This window comes from Pinus tabuliformis, chromosome 7 (assembly GCF_031772625.1).
Source record: "Pinus tabuliformis cultivar Carrire ecotype Pingquan chromosome 7, CPIR1, whole genome shotgun sequence".
NCBI classification, from domain to species: Eukaryota; Viridiplantae; Streptophyta; class Pinopsida; order Pinales; family Pinaceae; genus Pinus; species Pinus tabuliformis.
In genome coordinates, this window is record NC_142293.1 from 817,639,809 (window position 1) to 817,661,257 (window position 21,449).

The window sequence follows — 21,449 nt, forward strand, 5'->3', positions numbered from 1 at the left end:
CAATTTGCAGAGTTACTGAGATTTTTGTCGCTATAGCTGGGAGTGTATTAAACACAGTCTAAACTCATGAAGAAAATATACACCAATCTTACCCGCTTTGTACTAATGTACCCAACAAAAAATAGAAATAGTGTCTATTTGAAACCATCACCAATGTACTAACAATTAGTATGTTTTTTTTCTTTAAAATATATATTTGAAACCAGCACCAATGTACTAGCAATTAGCATGCCTTTTTTCTTTAAAATATGGATGTAGTATTATTTAAAATTCTTATGCCATATATAGATTTTATAATTTATATTTGTGACGGTTTTGTTTGATAGGATTTCCTTATATTATTAGTTTTTAGAAAATGTAAATATTATTTGAGAATATTTTGTATTAATTATGTTTAGACTATAAATATTTATCTATTTACTAATGAACTGATCCAGGTCCGGGTGTGACAAAGGACCCTTCCAAGGCCTTTCACTTTTGTGAAGTGTTAAATTGCATTTTTAAAAGAACATAAATGAATACATCTACATGTTGTAAAGAAGAGGAACATGTCAATCATCAACACATGAAAACATAATTCGCTGATAACAGAGTTCGTCCAGGAGGGACTACGTCTCTGGGTCCCGGTGTCAAGATGGTCTAGGCCGCTGCATTAAGTATTGTCAATATTGATGATGTACATAAGAGGTTATGTCGCTATCATACAAGGAAAATTCCCTCACACAGGAGTGGCTCCAAGAGATGTTCCACTACAAGAACTCTCAGTCAAAAGACTCCCATCAGTATTCATGCATGATGATCATCCGACCAACATGGCATAAAAGGGATCTCAATGAAAACATGCATGGTGACACATGAGTATCCCATCAACATACAACAAAGGGATCTCAAAACAAAACATGATGAATCATGACAACAAGTACATCACACAGCTGATTCCGCATCACATCAAGCAGGAATCATGAGACAAGTAAGAAACAGGATCCCACATCAAACATCAAACAGGGATCTGTGTAGCACAATGCATAGCAAAAGAAGTACATGAACACACTGCATATACCTCACATCCAGGGGCCATCTGAAGAAGCGGATGTCAAACTTCTGAAGTTGCTTGGACTATCTATCTCACGGAATCGAATCGCATGAAAATGGTTGCTCGCACATGAATGCTAACACCTGCACTTGACTTAGAAAATTGGACGAAGAATAGAATGAGAAAATGGAAAATCTGAATGCACCATCAGATTTGCGGCATTGAATAGTGAAAAATTGACTGTCAAATTTCTTAATTATGAGAAAGTGGAATTCTGGGGCTTAAGGAATCTTTTAGATTCCCCCTAGATTCCTCAAAGATTCCCTCCTCTGGGCCCTCTGCAAATCAGCTTCTCATATCAAGGAATTGATTGTGCCATCGGGCTCGTGTCGTTGAGAGGTGTAAGATTGACATAAAATTTGTCCAATTTAGACACTGCAAAAGTTTCACCCTCCTGGAAATTTCACTTAGTCATGGTTCCACCTACATTAAAAATTAATAAAAAAATATTTTGTCTCGATTACCGTGCCAGCTCATGGTTCCTCCCTCCACCTGGGCGCATTGGTGAGCTGAGTTTAAATACAAATTGGCGGGCAGATAGTCCAAAGAAGGACCGTTGGGCACATTGGTAAAATTAAGTTAATGGTTGAGGAGGGGTCGGGTGGTCAAACCCCACCCCTCCCTCTTTTTAACACATTATTGTTTGGTTTAAAACTGAAATGAATTTGAATGGGGGGTTGGGTCCGCATTCAGCAGCCCACCCCCATAACTCCTCGTCGCTCCTCGTATCAATATTTGGGTTGACCATTTGGGGTTCGGTACACGGTACACCTCATGGTTTGGCGTTACATGTATTAATGGGGTCGCCCACTTGGGGGCTAGCCACGTGGGCCGGGCGGGTTCAACCCCCGCCGGCTCCCTTACTAACATCCTGGCATCATCTTATTGGTGGGGGTATGGCCGGGTCCACCAGAGCTAGCCCACGCCCACCACAATTGGTTTTCATATGGTTAATTCAAAGGGTGTGGCGGGGTCATGGCCACCCACCCAACCTTTTGATAATTGGAACAATGTTGTGGTTAGACCAGTGGGGGTCATGACCTGTCAACCTTATAATAATGAAATTTTATTATGAAATAGTTTTGGGGGTGGAAGGGGTGGTGGCCCGCCACCACAACATATATGTATATATTTTTTTATTTTAATAAAAACAGGGGAGTTTTTCCAACCTTTAGAAAATAAGGGATATTGGGCAAATTAACGAGGCCACAATTTCGACGAATTTTGGGAGCTAGGTTTCATGCCTCGGGGTCGGTCAAATTGTAGGACACTTAAACTTGGCCCACAACCCAACTTTGACCAGAAATTTGACTGGCTCATTCTCCCTCATATGAATTCGGATTGATGAACTGTTCGTATCACCGCGATCAAGAAGACGATATCTATGCTCTGGTCCTAGTTTGAAATCATTCTGATCACTTTGATTTTCAAGCTTCCATAAGCCCTCTTTGTCATGTGCATGTCCCTAGAGCCACCTGGATCAATCCTCCCCACTGAGGAGCTTTTGGTCCTCGAAAAGCATGAAAAATAATCTGCAACTTTTATGTACCTTGTCTGCATCACAAGCGTCCTGAAAGGTCTCACTTCCATCTCCTTCACCTTTGTTCTTTGGAGCCTTAAGCAATGAGTCGACACCTGCAACCTCCGCAACCTGTAGTACATTGTTTTGCAAATGACATGCTTGACACCTTCCCACACTTGCCGCGAGTTTGTAACACGTACTCGGTGGTCAAGTTTACATCAAGATGGACGCAATACCGTAGCTATGAAAACAAGGCCAACATATCATTGTTGTTTTAACAAGTGATGGAAAACTCATCATCACTGCAACACATGATTTACAATAATAAGGCCAAACACTATTTTTGCTCTGACAAGTGATGGAAACACGACATCACTTTCACAATTTATCATGCAACACAAAATAAGACCAGACATCATTATTGCTGAACAAGTGATGGAAAACACATCATCACTTTTACATTTTAAAATGCAACAAATGATTTACAAAAGTACGACCATGAAATGCTAACATATCTAGAAACCATTTTTCACTTATCGTTGTGAATGGGTCGCCTCCTTGTGGTGGTTTTGCTTGTCGAACAATTGTTTCACCTAGTTCATGCACCGACACTTTGTCTTTAAGGCGCTGCTCTGGATGGAGCCTCCAACAAGTGGCTCTTTGATGGCCACTTCTGTCGCAATGACTGCAATAGGTTTTCTTCCTCCAAATTTGCTTAACATGTTTCTTTACCTACTGTTGAGAGGGTCTTTCATGCCTCATCCTTTTGTGTGCTGCCATTCTTTTCCAACACTTAGAAAATGTATGGTTATGTAATCCACAAAAGGTCCATGTGTTTCGATGCCATGTTTTACGTTCATCATTAACAACATGACTACAATCGAAATGAACATTTGAATGTTGAGAGTGGTTATAGCTTTTCTTGTCGTCTCTGGTGTAAGTATGGTGATGAGAGCTTGCCTCAACTCTTTCCCTGCAATGGAAACTGCCATGGGATGATGGGGATGTGTTCCCATCATTCTCTTTCCTTGATGACTTCGACGATGTCTCGGAAGAATCTGACACCTTCGAGCATTCTCCTTTGGTGTATCTCGAGCCTGCAAATTGAGGTCTTTGCACAACCTCTAATGGTTGAGTTATGCCTTGGTTATTAACACCAAGTTATTTTTCCTCCTCGTGCCTCATCCTGGTAAGGAGCCTCATGCTTGTCCCTATTATTGGAATCTCCAAATCTCCAAGGAAATCATACTCTGTGAAGATGAGACCGAAAGGAAATCAACATCTTTTACCTCCTCGGTCGATTTGGAAAGCACTGATGAGGGCTTTTCATCATCTATTATTGGTGGTTCGCTAATTGTCGTGGCGCATTCCCCAACTTCCTTTATGACATACCCAAGTCCTGTTCGACACGGTAATTCCTCTACTTTTATGGGGTTGACAATGCCTTGGCCATTGACGCCCAAGCCTTCTCCTTCATACCCCATTTTCTTCAACAATTTGGAGCCAATTCCTGTGGTGTGATTTTCAAAAATAGCGAAATCATCATCCATAAATATACATGAAGATGGAGAACTACTTTTTACCTCACATGGGTCACGCTACAACTTTTCCAAGGCCTTGTCCTTTGCTTGCAGCTGTCATAGCAAACTATGTTTCTCCTCTTTCTCTTCATGTAGACGTATCTTCAATTCAGTGTTCTCTGTTTGAAGATCATGTTTGTTGTGCTTCAGTTTTTCCAGGGCCTCTTCCGTGGCTTGCAATTGAAGCTACAATCGCTCCTTTCCCTCTGTCTCTTTCTGTAGAGTTTCATACATTATTTCCACCCTTTTGGGTATTTTGAGCATGGTCTCGTACAACGCTTTTTCATCCTTTGCTGCTGCACGTTCCATTTTTCACACTGCAATTCACATCCACGCAAAGACCGCTCTGATACCACTTGATCCCTTACAAAGGACCCTTCCAAGACCTTACTTTCGTGATGTGTTAAATTGCATTTTTAAAAGAACATAAATGAATACATCTGCATGCTGTAAAGAAGAGGAACATGTCAATCATCAAAACATGAAAACATAAGCCATTGATAACGGAGTTTGTCCAGAAGGGACTATGTCTCCGGGCCCCGGTGTCAAGATGGTGTAGGTCGTTGCATTAAGTGTTGTCAATAGTAATGATGTACATAAGAGGTGATGTCACTATCATACAAGGAAAATGCACTCACGCAGGAGTGGCTCCAAGAGATGTTCCACTATAGGAACTCTCAGTCAAAAGACTCCTATCAGTATGACACAAAACTCATGCATGATGATCATCCCACCAACATGGCATAAAAGAGATCTCAATGCAAACATGCATGGTGATACATGAGTATCCCATCAACATACAACAAACAGATCTCAAAACACAACATGGTGAATCATGACAAAAAGTACATCACACAGTTGATTCCGCATCACATCAGGCAGGAATCATGAGACAAGTAAGAAACAGGATCCCACATCAAAACATCAAACAGGGATCTGTGCAGCGCAATGCATAGAAAAATAAGTACATGAACACATTGCATATACCTCACATCCAGGGGCCATCTGAAGAAGTGGATGTCAAATTGCTGAAGTTGTTCGGACCATCGATCTCACAGCATCGAATCGCATGAAAATGGTTGCTCGCACATGAATGCTGACACCTACACTCCACTTAAAAAAGTGAACAAAGAATAGAATGAGCAAATGGAAAATCTGAACACACCATCAGATTTGTGGCGTCGAATAGTGCAAAATCAACTGTCAAATTTCTAAATTCTGAGAAAGTGGAATTCTGGGGCTTAAAGAATCTTTTAGATTCCCCTTAGATTCCTCAAAGATTCCATCCTCCGGGTCCTCTGCAAATTGGCTACTCAGATCAGGAAACTGACTATGCCATCGAGTTCGTGTCACTGAGAGGTGTAAGATCGACATAAAATTTGTCCAATTTGGACACTGCAAAAATTTCACCCTCCTGGAAATTTCACTCAGTGATGGTTCCACCTGCATTAAAAACTAATAAAAAAATATTATGTCTCGATTTCCGTGCCCACTCCTGGTTCCTCCCTCCGTCTCGGCGCACTGGTGAGTTGATTTTAAATACAAACTGGTGGGCGGAGAGTCCAAAGAAGGACCATTTGGCACATTGGTAAAATTAGGCTAATGGTTGAGGAGGGGACGGGTGGTCAAACCCCGACCCTCCATTTTTTTAGCACATTACCGTTTGGTTTAAAACTAAAATGAATTTGAATGGGGGGTCAGGTCTGCATTGGGTAGCCTGCCCCCATAACTCCCCCTCACTCCTTGTATCAATATTTGGGTTGACCGTTTGGGGTTCGGTACACGGTACACCTCACGGTTTGGCGTTACATGTATTAATGGGGCCACCCGCTTAGAGGCCGACCACGTGGGCTGGGAGGGTTCGACCCCTACCGGCTCCCTTACTAACATCTCAACATTGTTTTATTGGTGGGGATGTGGGCCGGGTCCACCGGAGGTGGCTCGCGCCCACCCCAATTTGCTTTCATATGGTTAATACAAAGGGTGTGGCGGGGTCATGGCCGCCCACCCAACCTTTCGATAATTGGAACAGTGTTGCGGTTAGGCAGGCGGGGGTCATGACCCATTAGCCTTATAATAATATAATTTTTTTATGAAATAGTTTTGGGGGTGGTGGCCCGCCACCACAACATATATATATTTTTTATTTTAATAAAAACAAGGGAGTTTTTCCAACCTTTAGAAAATATGGGATATTGGACAAATTAACGAGGCAACAATTTTGACCGATTTGAGGAGCTAGGTTTCATGCCTCGAGGTCGTTCAAATTGTAGGACACTTAAACCTAGCCCACAGCCGAACTTTGACTGGCTTGTTCTCCCTCATACGAGCTCGGATTGATGAACCGTTCACACTGCCGTGATCAGGACGACGAGATCTACACTCTGGTCCTAGTTTGAAATCATTCTGATCACTTTTATTTTCGAGCTTCAATAAGCCCTTTTTGTCCTATGTGTGTCCCTAGAGCCACCTGGATTATGAACTTTGTATTTTATATATATAGATATATATATATATATATATATATATAGCTAAAAACATTAGAAAAATAATTAATATAAAAAATTTTATTATTCTATTGGTGAAAAGGCATTGGAAAAATTGAATTGAAAAAAAAAAAAAAAAAAATAGAAAACCCAAACAAAAACAAACAAAGAAAAACTTATATCTAAAGCTCTTTCCCTTGGTTTTTTACTTGAAATTATTAATCACGTGAAGATTGTTTTACAACATTACATAGTTAAGAGGTCAAAAGTTCAAAACTGAAGGGGTGTAGAGTATGCATGCCTTCATAGACTTAGTAGTCGAATCGATGCATGGAGGTGGGTCCCTCGTCCCAAAAACAAGGGGGTCTCATACACCAATTTAGTGTATGTCTTGGTTGTGACCCTAAAATTGGATAAATACAACTTGAGTGGGCCTGATGGTTAAGAGAATGTGTTTCCTCCTAAGAGGTCATAGGTTCAAAACCAGAGTGGGGTAGAGTATGTATGCCTTCGTAGACTTATCAGTCAAATTGTTGCACAGAGGTGGGTCGTTTTTCCCACAAACAAGGTGGTCTCATATACAAATTTTGCGTGGTGGGTCCTTTTTCCCACAAACAAGATGGTCTCATATACAAATTTTGTGTTTTGCTTGGTCGTGACTTGAAAATTGGATAATATTAATAATAATATATTTACTTATTATTAAAAGAGTATAAAACATATATTGATTTTACAATTTACAAGTTGTTAATATAGGACATATATTGATTTTACATTTTACAAGAGTTGTTAACTAATATATAAAAAATTATATGAATGCATTATATACCTAATTTAAGATTAATAATTATTCTTCTTTACAAATTTCATGAATAAATAACAAGTTTTTATTTTAATTATCTTATAACAAATAAGACTATTTATTTGTGTACTTAATCCTCTTAAATTTAATCATATTAAATCTAGTTGAATATATATAATGGATTTGAATACATTTGATCCTTATAAGTCATCTATTTGGTCTCAAAAATAAATAAAAATGGTCCCTACGACTGTTTATTTGTGTACTTCATCCTATTAAATTTAATCATATTAAATATAGTGGAATATATATAATGGATTCGAATACATTTGATCCTTATAAGCCATCTATTTTGTCTCAAAAATAGAGAATTGTTAGAATATTAATCATGAAGTCGTCTGTCCCTATTCATATGACGGTGAGTCATTAGTGTCAGTCTGCGAGGAGTTAATAGTCGGAGTCGAGGAGTCCACAATGTTTAGGTAGCTAATAAATATAGTCGGTGTAATCCTTGTAAATTTTCCAGTTGAATTGATGTATAAATTTTAATGATTTAAATGCAATTATCAAGCTCTAAGTTGATTCTTCAACTCTAAAATGGTATCAGAGTGAGAGTCGTAGGCTCAGTGGTATGAAGAGTTGTGGGCTCGATGGTGTGAAGAGTTGTGAGAGAGCCCATTGTGTGGAGATCCTGTTATGGAGAGATTTAACTACCAAGAGATTTAGTGCCCGTGTGTTATTTGGCATTGTTAGAGAGCACCATCACTGAGAGTCGATTGTTAGTTGCTGAAGAGCTTGCATTGAGTGACATTGTTTATTGATGTCAAGATTGTGTGGAGGCACTCTTGCATTGATGGAATATTAAAGTGCCAATTCTGTGTGTTACAAGTGAAGGTCATTGTCGGTGGAGGCCAAACCTTTCTGTGATCTGTGAGCGGATCATCGTGTAGTTGTTGTTGTTAGCCGAGGGGGTGGTTGTTGTGAGTGTTTGGGCATGAGCCTACTTTAATGAGAGTGTGACCGAATTGAATTTGTAAGATTTCATTGGTGGCAGCAACAATGTCCCATCCTGGTTGCGAGGTAGTGCCTTGCAATGTCTGGAGGGTATAATTTCAGATTCTGGAAGTGATCTACTGAGCCATGAGTCTATTGCAGTAAGTCGAGGGTGTGTGGAGCTGGTGTGAGTGAGCCCAACATGCGTGGAATCGAGTTGTCAAGAATAACATAAGTTTTTTTTACAGTTGAGTTGTGTTGTAGAGTGACAGTGGAAGAGGCATGTTAAAGTCAATCAATGACCTATCTGGTCGTTGTTCAGAAGTGACGTGTGAAAGAAATAAGTGTAGTAGCACTCAAGTTGAGCGTATGTGTATTACTGCTAGAGTTGTGGTATAAAACCTTATAATTGTCTTGATGTTAGACAAGTCACAGATTGTTGTGTGAGGTTCGAGACTAATTGAAATCTGGTGAGTCGAAATCCTATGTATCCAGAAGAGTCCCGGCTTGTGTATTGTATTACGACTTTAGAAGAGTCGTGGACCACCTATTGACGAAGTTGATCGGAGAGGTGTGTGACAGTGCCTACTCACTAACCTGTGCACCTAGAGAAGAGTTGTGTGCTCTGGAGAAGGACTGATGGTGCGTCTAGATCGATTTGTGTTCTTCGTGTTCAGACTGTAGAGATGTATGTTCCAATCGGCCTAACTTGGTGGCAGTTTCAATTCTACTCTGCCACAGCCTGCATGGAAAAGATCTATGGGAAATCTGCATGAGATGAGTGTCTGTCTGTATGTGGAACATTCTTGAGGAGCATTGAAAGCCTTTGGTCGAGTTGTGGGAAACTTGTTGCCAGCCCGTTTGAGCCACGCATGTGGAGAAGGCGCAGTGGTGTTGGAACGTGAAGTTGTGGGTGCATTCTGCAGTTGACTGAGGTTTGGTTTATGGTTTATAAGAGGCAGAGTAAGCCTTGTGATGGGTCATTTTAGATTGTAGCGTCGGCTGAGCTAAAGCACGTGGATGAAGGAACTGATATGTTGAATCCCATATGGAGTGTAAAGGAGCAGCTGCAGTGGAAAGTGTGAAGCATTGCATGTCTCCTTTGCTTTGTTGAGTTGTTGTTGTGGTGTAAGCAGCCACCTTGAAATGCATCCTTTGTGTTATTGAGTTGTTGTGGTGGTGTAAGTGGCCACATTGGAATGCAGCCTCGGTCAATGAGTTGAATGATAAATATTTTCTCGAGCATTTTTTACATTGGTATTTTTGATAATCCTCTATTCAGAAGTATTTTTAGGTCGGGTAAAGTATATTTTTTAATCAGAAGAATTATTCGATAAAAAAATGGTTTTATTGATGAGCATGAATATCAGGAGGTGCGATCTATTCCCCATGTTCCTGCCATCAGTGAGGGCAGAACTTGCTTCTCCCAAAATCCAATTGTTAGAAATTTGATTGGATCTACTTCTAAGATCATTGTGACAGTGAAGGATATGACCATGGATGTTGTTCAAAGGTCACTCATGTTCGAAGATGAGTGCATTTTGGTAGATGAAGAGGATCATGTCATTAGCCATGACTCAAAATACAATTGTCAGTTGATGGAGAAAATAGATTCAAAGAATCTATTGCATAGAGCTTTCAGTGTGTTTCTATTCAATACATAATATAAATTTCTTCTTCAGCGATGTTCTTCAACAAAGGTAACATTCCCTTTAGTATGGACAAATACTTGTTGCAGCCATCCTCTCTATAGGGATTTTGAGCTCATTAAGGAGAACAATTTAGGGGTCAGAAATGTATCCCAAAGGAAGTTGTATGATGAACTAGGCATTGTTGTAGAAGATGATCCAATCAGTTAGTTTGTGCCACTTGGTCGCATACTTTATAAAGCTCCTTCTCATGGAAAGTGGGGAGAGCATGAATTGGATTACCCTGTTTTCATTATTCGGGATGTTGCCTTGCATCCTAATCTAGAAGAGGTTTCTGATGTTAAGTACGTAAGAAAAGAGCATTTGAAGGAGCTCATAAGGAAATCAAGAAAGGTAAAGATGAAACTACACCAACAAATGAACAAGCATGGACCCTTTAGCAAGAAGGCACAAATGAAAGCTTTGTTATCAAATTTTTTATGTACCGTTGTAAGCCTAGCTGAGACTGAGACCAACATGAAAGCTAAAGTATAGGTCATGATTAAGTGGAGGTGTTAGAAAATCACAAAGTCATCCGTCCATGTTCATATGACGAGGAGTCATCGGTGTGAGTTAGCGAGGAATTAATAGTCAGCGGGAGTCGACAAGGTTTAGGTAGATAATAAATATAGTCAATGCAATCCCTATAGATTCTCCGACTGAATTGATGTATAAATTTCAATGACTAAAATGCAATTATCAAGCTCTCAGTCAAGTCTTCAACTATAAAAAAATAGTCCCACTCAACTTGCAAAATGATTACATAACACGACTACCACTCTAGCAACACTTAGATATACTTTATACAACGAATTTGGATAATCACCATAGGTTGTGTAATGCCACTGATCAAGGCCTCTTGGATTAAAAGTTCATGATAGAATTATCCGTGCCGCAAGGCAGTGGATATTGCATTGGGTTTTTTTATCAAACCCATATTAGTTTGGGTTTGACAAAAAAAAATTACAAAAATTTCTATAGTATAACATTACACATTGAAATATATGATTTTTATAAAATAATTTAATCTATTATATTAAACTTGAATGGATATCAAGTTAAATTGCATTGGCTCTGTTAATATGCCCATTACCTCTATTAATTAACTAAAAAATACAGAAATCACATCACTGTACAAGCATCTTGAGCATTTATGATACATACTGCCTCCTCACCATCACAACGTTTAAAGTCACATGAACTTCAGCGAAAATTTCTTGAAATCACACAGACACTGGGCTTTAGTGTTCATTCGCTGGAGAGTTTTTTTCGTTATACTCGTGCTATCTTTGAAATTAATGTGTGTTTATGGACCCTATGCATTCCGACTTGAGAAGTGCTTATGTACTAGCCATTATATTAATGAGAAAATAATAATTTTCTATAATTTCAATTTGTTTTGAGTGTAATTCTGAGTTGAACTTTTATTTTCATGTATCAAAACAATTTAGTAGTGTGAAATCCTAAATTATATTTATACTATACAATCTGCGTTGAAGGTGGCAAAATAGTCATCAAATTTGAGGATTATGGTGGGTTGAAATAATTTAGTATTGAAAATGTATATTAGGTTTGTTTCACAATTTTTTAGAAAGGTGATAATATTATTGAATATTATGTTATATTCTTATTATAAAATAATTTAGCAATACTAAAATTTTATATTATATTTGTTTTATGATTTTTTGAGAAAACAATAAAATTATTGTAATTTTATATTTTTTCCTATTACAATTTGTTTCGCGAATGTGATAATACTATTGCTAATGAGTATAATCATTGTATATTTCTATTTATAAAATGGTTAATGATTAATATAATCTAATAAAAAATATATTATTTAAAATCACATATGTAATTTAAAGCTATTAATTAAATCAGATATGTAATCTAAAACAATTTATTAACCGTATGTGACAGATAAATTTTTATTTTATATTATATTTTTAAGGGCTAGACAGGCATCACTTAGGCTTTTGTGCAAACCTAACCACATATGGTAGATCTTAGACTATCAATGAATGAATGAAGCTCAAAATAATAAGATGTTTGTAATAAGCATAAATATAAAATTTCTCATATTCACAAACCAAGGTATAATATAAATTTATGATAGGACCTTTATACCGAGGTCTAATAATAAGGTTTCCATAAAACCATATTCACAAACTATAAAAAGCCAAAAATAAACTATTAATAATTATTTCTATATTGCAATACAAATAATGTTAGTTTACAAAATTTAATAATACATTTTATTACAATTTAAAATTAATCTAATTATAACATTTTAAAAATTTTAATTTTATATTTTGATTGATTTCTACTTTAATTTAGCTATATTTTAACTAAGCTTCAAGGATTAACTACTATATAACCCTGGTTATATTCATTTTTGGTATTTTCCACAAATTATATGATATTATTATATTTCCTTGGGTTTTCTTTGAAACGACTGCTTGTGAGGAATGGTAGATATTGAGACAGATCCCTTCTGCTTTGAAATGAGTTTTCAAAGAGCAGTGAAGAATGGTAGATACAGAGACAGATCCCTTCTACTTTGGAATGAGTTTTCAAAGAGCAATATAAGTTTTGAAAGGGCAGCATAATTAAATTTTAAAAATAAAGGCATGAAGCCCGTAAACTGTATAATTATTTCTTAATCACATCAGCCACATTCATTCCACTAATGACAAAAGTTTGCTAACGTGTTTTGAGTGCGTTGCGAGAGGGTATCTGTGCAAGAGACAGAAAGTATGACTATGGCAAATCGGGTAAATGATTTTTATTATGCTTTCTATCAATAATAAAAACGACTACGGCTTCACTTCTTCAAACTTTGTAAAAATTCAGGGCAAAGAAAGTGTTGTGTTAGAAACAGAGGCAGCATCGTGGCATTGAGAAAGGGAACAACAATGGATATCAGTTGCAGCAAGCAGCGACACCATGCGGTTCTGGTTCCTTTTCCTGCGCAAGGCCACATAAATCCCATGATGCAGGTGGCTCTGAAGCTTGTGGACGAGGGATTCTTTATCAGTTTTGTGAATACAGATTACAACCATTCTCGCATAGCAGAGGCTAACAAAACCAGTTTGAGTAATCACACGATGATCCGTTCTGTGGTCGTCCCCGATGGCCTTCCTTCCAATGATACTCGCACCGACTTTGCCAAGCTATGTGATGTCACAGAAAACGTGATTGTCCCGTTTCTTGACAACCTCATTCACCAAATCAAAGAGGGGGATAATGATTCAAGTGTCTGCCTGGTAGTAGATGTTGTAGCGTCACAGGCACTAGAGATTGCTCAACGCCACCATATTCCAAGGGCCGCTCTCTGGACATCTCTTACTGCTACCTACGCACTGTGCTTTGATATTCCATCCCTTGTTTCATCCCAAATCATTCCCTCAAACGGTATGCTTACAGTTAATTATTATGTTAATTTCATGAATCTTATAATTATAGTGTATGAATTGATTGCCAATATTGTATTTATTAATTGAGGCCTCTGCAGGAGTTCCAAAGGACTTTAAAATGGTGAAATACCTCCCCTCCATGCCGCCTCTCTGCTCTGCACATCTTCCATGGGCGGCCGGTTTCAATGACTCTGAACAAGAATTACTTTTCCACTTCATAAATCGATGCATGGAGAGTGTGCGGGAAATAGATTGGGTCATCTGCAATTCCTTCCATCATCTTGAAGACCCCGCCATCAGCAGTGTGGTCGAGAACGGAGGTTCAGTCTGTCCAATAGGTCCCTTGGTTCCTTCTTCCCTTCTCAATTCGAACTCAGGACTCCGATTGGAAATCACAACGGGATTTTGGGCCGAAGATGGCGAATGCTTGGATTGGTTGGATAAGCAGTCCAGGCAGTCTGTGATCTACGTCTCATTTGGCAGCTTGAGTGTGTTAAGCGAGACGCAGTTCCAACAACTTGCACTTGGGTTGGAGGCCACGGAGAGACCATTTCTTTGGGTTGTGCGCCCTGATCTGGTACAAGGTAGTGAGGCCGCCTTCCCTCCGGGGTTCGTGGAGCGCATCCAACGGAGCCAGCGGGGGTGTTTGGTGTCGTGGTGTCCGCAGTTGAGGGTACTTTCTCATCCTTCCATGGCTTGTTTTCTGACACATTGTGGATGGAATTCAGCGTTGGAGAGCATTACCATGGGGGTGCCCATGTTATGCTGGCCTTATTTTGGAGATCAGTTTCTGAACCAAAGTTATATAGTCCATGTCTGGAAAATTGGCTTGTCTTTGCTTAAGGAAAACACTGCATCTACTGAGAGTGGAACATCAATAATCGACATGACTGAGATTAAGAGGGCTGTGGAGAGAGCAGTGACGGGCGAGGAAGGTGCAGAGATGAAGAGAAGAGTGATGAACTTGAGGGAGAGTGCGATTGCTGCAGTTAAGGAAGGTGGTTCATCTGACACAAATTTCCGCAACTTCGCTACTGCAATGAAAACCGTAGAAAACTAATTGATTGACGCTGCTGAGTGCTGGTAGGATTCGCTTCTGGGAACAACTACGATCGTAGTGTAATAATATGTTAGAAATTGTAATTACTCTAGTATGTGGAGTTAGCTAAATTTAGAGAGTTAATTTTGAGTGTTGAGTGTTGAGCGTTGAGCCAAGTTGAGTGATGGATAATGAGTTAAGTGCAGTCTATATTTAGAGTGAGTTAACTAAGTTAAGTGTATGTGCATGTTAAGATATTTTAGGCCAGTCTCTAGTTGGTAAAGGTTAAATACCCTTCACCGGTTTCATTGTAAGAATCAAGTTTTGTGTGATCAATAGAAGAGCAGCAGCTCGTGTGATTTGTGTGTGAGTTATTTGTTTTGTCTCCTCTGCCTTACCAACAAGTTGGTATCAAAGCTGTCTTACCAACAAATTGGTATTGGAGCTGAAATCAAAATATAGAATCTACAGCTGCAACTACGATCTTAGTGTAATAATATGTTGAATAGCTTTGTTACATCATATTTTTGCTTCTAACAATTGGAATTAATGTTTCAATAGTCTCCTTGTTAAGACCAGAAATTAGTTTGCTAAAAGGCACAATGTCTAGAAGGAAAACATCTTTAATAATGTTCTCAAAGAGATCTAAGTCCTCCTCCCTTTAGCTACAAAGATGCTCCATCAGTGTTCCATTTGTGATTTAATTGGCAGAACATCTTTGTTTGTTCATCTTAAACCGTAGTGAATATACAACATCCACTTTGCCCAATGCCCCATTGACAATAAACTTTATTAAGAGCAATCAAGGACCAGAAATCTGGAGATCTTAGGAGCCATGAAGTACAACATATGAACCATTTCAAAATCAAAGTGAAAACTCAACATTACAGGCCAATATTGGAAAGCATGCATCCCAAAGAGTATTCTAAGTGCTTGATCATGATTGCTACCTTTATGTGTAGATATTTTGATCAAGTCAAAGAAGAGAGCATCAAAACATTTGCAATGTTCCCTTTTCATACATTCAAGCAGATCTTTAGACACTATCAAACTGACTTGCAGAACGATTGCACCATAGATGGCCTCATTGTGGACATAACATTGCTTGCTCCACACACGATGTTCTATAGTAGTAAAAAGCTCTTTCGGTATGGTAACTGCTCACACAGCTAAATCTTGATGACATGAAGGAATTATATGGGGATGTTATCCTTCATTGAATACCATTGAATGCACTTTGGTTATCCGTGTGGATCAAAGAAACCCTAGTTGTCTCCATTATGTAGTAAATGCTTTGTCAAATATGCGCACAAGTGAGCTACAACAGCTACTTTTGGGAAAATTCCAAGTTTACTACTTTTGGGAAAAGCGGAGATGATATTCGGTGTTTGTAGGAGTTGGAACCCGTGGTAAAAGCCATGACTAGTGAACAAAAGGAATGAGCAAGGTGCTTTCCTATAAAAAATCATCATCAAGAAATGGATGCACATGTTATGGTGCTCACTATGGTCGAAACTGAATTTGAGTGGACATCATCACCAAATTAAGAGAATGTTAAGAGGATGCTACAGCCCAATGAGAAATGGCTACAGTCAAGGTGGTATGTGTGCAGAGCGGCATACTCACAATAATCATGTCAACAAGATGAAATGTGCCACACTGTGACTATGGGCATCCTTAGTGGTGTCTGCTTAATCAACGAGATCAGGGATCATGGAAGACATGTTATTCAACTCATTTGAATTTGAATGAATTGGTTACTCAACAAATGGTTCGGTACACACATCATCACATCACATCATGTGACATCCACCAAGGACAAATATATCAATCTATGACCCAGATGCTAAGTTGCAAACCATATAAGTCATTGCAATATCATCCACATTCAACTGATGCAGAACCTTTAAAGGATTTGCATGGCTAAGATTGTTGAATAGTTAGAATATAATCAAGAAAGAAGAATCAAAACTAGAAAAAGATGCTCCTTAGTCCACAATATCAACATACAATAGGTTTGTAAAATGGAGACAAAATGCATGATGCATTGAGTCATTATGGTATTATATGGTCTATAATCGAGTAAAATCTATAGAAATTAAAGGTTCAAGTTCCCAATGTATTTTTTTGGGGAAGTAATAGGTGTGTGATAATGTTTATTGGACTATGAAGAGGGTAAGTGTGTTTTAGTGCCATGGAAATAGCTAACTTAGGGAATAGAGATAAAGGCTAGAGAGGATGAGATTGCAATGTTTGACCAAGGGGAACCATTGGTTGGACTACTAAGATCGATGGTGGGAAAGGATATACTTGGATGCAATAATCCATGAGTTTGGAGCCAACCTAACTACATTTAACAACCCTATACATAGAATGATTCTCATCTTGAAATGTGGTTAGAAGGCTTAAGGAGTTAATAGCCTTAAAATAGTTGACTCTATCATAACCAAGAGAAGCATACCAAAATCCAATAAAGGTATGGGGCCTTAATTAGGAGACCAAATTAGGGAAGCCATGCATCATTATCGAGAAAGGTTAATAATCTCATCAAGACCAAGTATATATGAGAAAGGGATCCTATCCAAGAATCTCAAAGACTATTGAAAATTGTATTAGGAACTTTTGAATCTTTGGGTGTGGATGAAGGGGAAAATTTAACAAAGTCAATTCTCAAAGAAGGTAGAAATAGACGAGAGGTGAGAGGAAGGATTGTTTGTATGACACACTGTATGGTGAAGGAGTACCAATTTTAAAGGTAAAGAAAAATGGGCCAAATGGAGCAATGTAACCATGGAAACTATACAAGGAACAATAGTGGAAATACGAGTGAGAAAAATATAAACGGAGTAATACGTGAGTACCTAAAAATGGTCATCGTTATCTTGATTGCAAATTTTGATAATATCTTGGAATCTGTCATACAAAACAATGTCAAACAATTGACCTCACTCCTATTTGTCAAATTCTGAAATATTCTCGAAATTTGTAATCGACTTAAGTTCAAGCCCCAAAAATTAATTTTGTAGTTAAAAAGGTGTTGTTGTATGTGTCTACTGAATGAAACAGTCTTAAAGGACATGATCTCTCTTATTTGTCTAGGTTATGGAAATTTAATATAATGGGAGAGGATCCCCTCTAAAAGGCTATGGAATCATATTTTATAGTGAGGGAGTGGATTTATGTTAGGCTATGGAAGCCTATTATATAGAGAGGGAGTGGATTAATTTTAGGCTACAAAATCCTACTATATAGTGAGAGAGCGGAGCATATTCCTATGGTGGTTATGCAAGCCTATTTATATAGAGATGAGCATATACCTAGTCTATGTTACCAGAAACAAATCGAGATCCTTTGTTTCCAAAAGAAAACATATGGAAAATGGAACAACATGGAAAACTGTGTTTTCTTCGATCGTTTTCATTTCTCAATCTGCGAAACTAGTTTCTCCAGAAATGGATGGTTTCTTGAAACAGTTTTTTTGAGAAATGTGATTTCATTCCTCCTTAAAGGAGTTCATTTCTCCCATGTCTCCAATTGATCCCATTTTTAAATGGCATGTAAATTTAATAAGTTTAGTTTGTATATTAATGAGTTTTTGTTTCTAGTTTTAGTAAACAAAAATTAAACTGTAAATGAATTTATTGTTGCATTTTGTTATAGTGGTTGCCAAGCGAGAGACTAAAGCGCATACTCGACTCACATAGGACGATTCACATAGAGCGGAATCATAGAGGATTTGGAGGTACATAGCAAGGTGCTCAAGGAGATAAGGAGATTATTCCATTGAAGCGTTATCAAGGTATTTATTATGTGCTCACTCACACCCAAAAGTTTCTATTGTTCAACCTCTCAATTAGAAATTTGGATGTAATTCTTTGGTCACGCAATTTTTAGTTTGACTTTTCCTTGGTCAAACTAGATTAAAATCTGAATTTCTATTTCAATAGAATACTTGGAGGTAGTTAACTAAGGTGACATCGCTATTGTCACTCAGTTATCTCAGTAAATTCGAGTTGGAGAAGCTTGAGTTCAGTTCTACATGATTAATTACTAATTTTTAGCAATCTATTTTAGTTAATTTGAGTTATTGTCAATTTAACTAGTTCTAACCGTCAGAAGAACTTGTGGAGGTCAAGTTGTGGAAGTGGAACTTCAACCAAACTCAATGATCAACCAGTTAACTGATCAATCAACCCAAAATAATTGTTACATGCATAGAATTCGAGTTACCCATTTCAGATGGAGATTCCAAGGCAGTGTACTATCAGTTGTAGCATATTCCCATATGTAGAGATGGTGCATGAAGTCAGAGATTGACCTAAGTCTATTGTGCAATTCCTTGGTATGAAATTCCTAAAAAGTAGAGGCAATTTCCCAAGGGAACAACGCAAGGATATAGGAGCTTGGGAAGGCTTGAAATTGGCTAGGTGTTGGGCCAAGTTCAGTCAGCCAAGAAGAGCGATAGACTATACACTTGTAGAGTGTGCTCAGGCTTGAGCAAGCATTGTATTTCTTCTCTATTCTATGATTAATGCAATATAGATAGTAAGGGGTTTTGAGTGGTTGCTTTCCCATAGATAATCTTTGTGCATGTGTGATGTTTCCTTTTGCACGTCTATGATTCTTTCTTTTGATGGTGAATTAACTTCCATAGATGAGTAGAGTAGCCTCAAGTCTTGTGATTTAGCAAATTTCATGAGCAGTGTTCAATCTACACATTAATTTCTACAAATGCCACAATATGACATCACATGTAATGAATGCCCCAATCCAATAAAACCTTTAATGAATATCATAATGTGAGATCACATTAATGAATATTGCATTGCAACATAAACATTAACACTGCAAGATGAATGCCACATTTTGAAATAACCATTAAGAAATGTTACAGTCCAACAAAACCCTTGATGAACATATAAATATTAAAAGAACAATAACTAACACGCACACACACGCACAGATTTTCACAAGTACAATATTGTATATTCCATATGAGAAACATATGTATATTGTCAACACTATCAGCATATTCCATGTCACTTGTTGTAATTGAGCCTGTGTGGGGAAAGTTTCTAGTCCTTGCTCCCAACCACTCGGGATAACCCTAATTGACACACACCTTTATGTTTATTGAATTATGTCTACTTCGATTAATATTCGAAATATATATCGTTTTATAAAAATTAAATGATCTAAATATAAAATTTATTATTGTAAGTTATAAAAATATAATTTTATAATATTATTTCATATTTAATAATATTTTAATAATCTACATAAATTTATATAACTATTATAAGTTAACACACACACACACATATATATAGATAGATAGATAGATAGATAGATAGATAGATAGATATTCGATTTATTATGGGCAATTGAAAAAAGTGATTATTATCTTCTTTATCGAGTTTCAATTTCGATAAATACTATAATGAAATTAATGATAATAGATTCAAATATTCTTTTATTACTAATATATTGATTTTTAAAAAAATAATCATCACATAAATATGAAATTAGAACATCTTAATATATCACAAATATATTAATTAATTAACCCATTACTATTTCTACTAATTAATCTAATATTAAATATGCTTATTAATATATATTATTATTTACTATTAAAAAATATAATATAAATATTTATATTATATTAATTATTTTATTAAAATTATTAATATATTATTAATTAATATAATATTAAATATGCTTATTAATATATATTATATTTACTATAAAAAATATAATAAAAATTTTTATATTATATTAATTATTTTATTAAAATTAGTAATATATATCATTTTCTTAATAGATAATTTATAACACAAATACGAATGTGAATATAAAACCCAAAAAATAATAAAAATTATTAGCTATAAATAATTCATTTATGCTAGAAATGTGAATCTTAGTAAGACAAAAGAGTATGGAAATGTTTATCATTTATGCTAGAAATGTGAATCTTAGTAAGACAAAAGAGTATGGAAATGTTTTGTTACAAATACATTGCAGTAAAAATGTGAACGTATATAATATAACGAGAGTATATAAATGCGGGTAGAAATGTATGTTTGAAATGTGACTGGGTAGAAATGTATGTTTGAAATGTGAATGTGTAGAAGATAAATGAATTACGAAAATGTTGTATGTGAATAGTTTATAATGATTAAGAATATGTATTTTTTTTTGTCATAGGTTATATATTTATATTTATAGTGGGTAGGTATGTATATTTCTCACAAATTTAAATAGTTAAATTATTATGTAAAGGCATATTCATTGTCTTATAAATAAAGGGTTTTATACATCAATTTTTTGTTTAGTTTGACAACTTAAAAATTTATAATGCTTCAAGTTCAAGGAATATGTTCGTCATGTCGTGATAAGGCTCGAAGAGTAGGGGCCCCCACTCATATAGAGTATAGTAGAAATGTGAATGTTCATAAGATAGAGAAATTATGAAAATGATTTGCTATGAATGGTTTATAATGGTTAAGAATATGTACAACTTTGCAAGATGTCATACATTCAAATTTAAAGTGGGTGGGATATGGATATCTCTCATAAATTTAAATAGTCAATTCATTGTAGAGATGCTTGTAGGTTGTCCTATAAACAACATGTATCATATATCAATTTAGTGTTTAGTTTGGAAAAAAATTAAAAATTCACGTCAGTTCAATTCTACGGAACATGTTTAACTCGTTGTGATAACACTGGCATAGTAAGGCCCCCACCCACATAACATCTTGATTTTTACTAAGTCATATATTATTAATATATCTAGTTTACCCGCTATTAAATATATTAACCTTAAA

The 21,449-nt window shown here is 36.7% G+C and overlaps 1 protein-coding gene and 1 pseudogene across 1 annotated transcript; both read left to right on the forward strand.

Moving 5' to 3' along the window:
- Positions 1–9,972: 9,972 nt before the first annotated feature.
- LOC149250099 (isopentenyl-diphosphate Delta-isomerase I pseudogene) lies at positions 9,973–10,659 on the forward strand (annotated as a pseudogene).
- A 2,420-nt stretch (positions 10,660–13,079) lies between these two features.
- Positions 13,080–14,681, forward strand: LOC149250100 (UDP-glycosyltransferase 85A5-like). The gene is made up of 2 exons (XM_089453551.1): positions 13,080–13,578; positions 13,679–14,681. Exons 1-2 carry the CDS (start codon positions 13,080–13,082, stop codon positions 14,638–14,640), a joined length of 1,461 nt encoding a protein of 486 aa, XP_089309677.1. The 3' UTR covers positions 14,641–14,681.
- The last annotated feature ends 6,768 nt before the right edge of the window (positions 14,682–21,449 follow it).

What these genes read in the sequence shown, in the direction of transcription:
- LOC149250100 (XM_089453551.1), top strand. Translation starts at nt 13,080, where the DNA reads ATGGATATCAGTTGCAGCAAGCAGCGACACCATGCGGTTCTGGTTCCT. An exon ending in CCAAATCATTCCCTCAAACG is followed by an intron (nt 13,579 to 13,678) that starts GTATGCTTACAG and finishes AGGCCTCTGCAG; the next exon opens with GAGTTCCAAAGGACTTTAAA.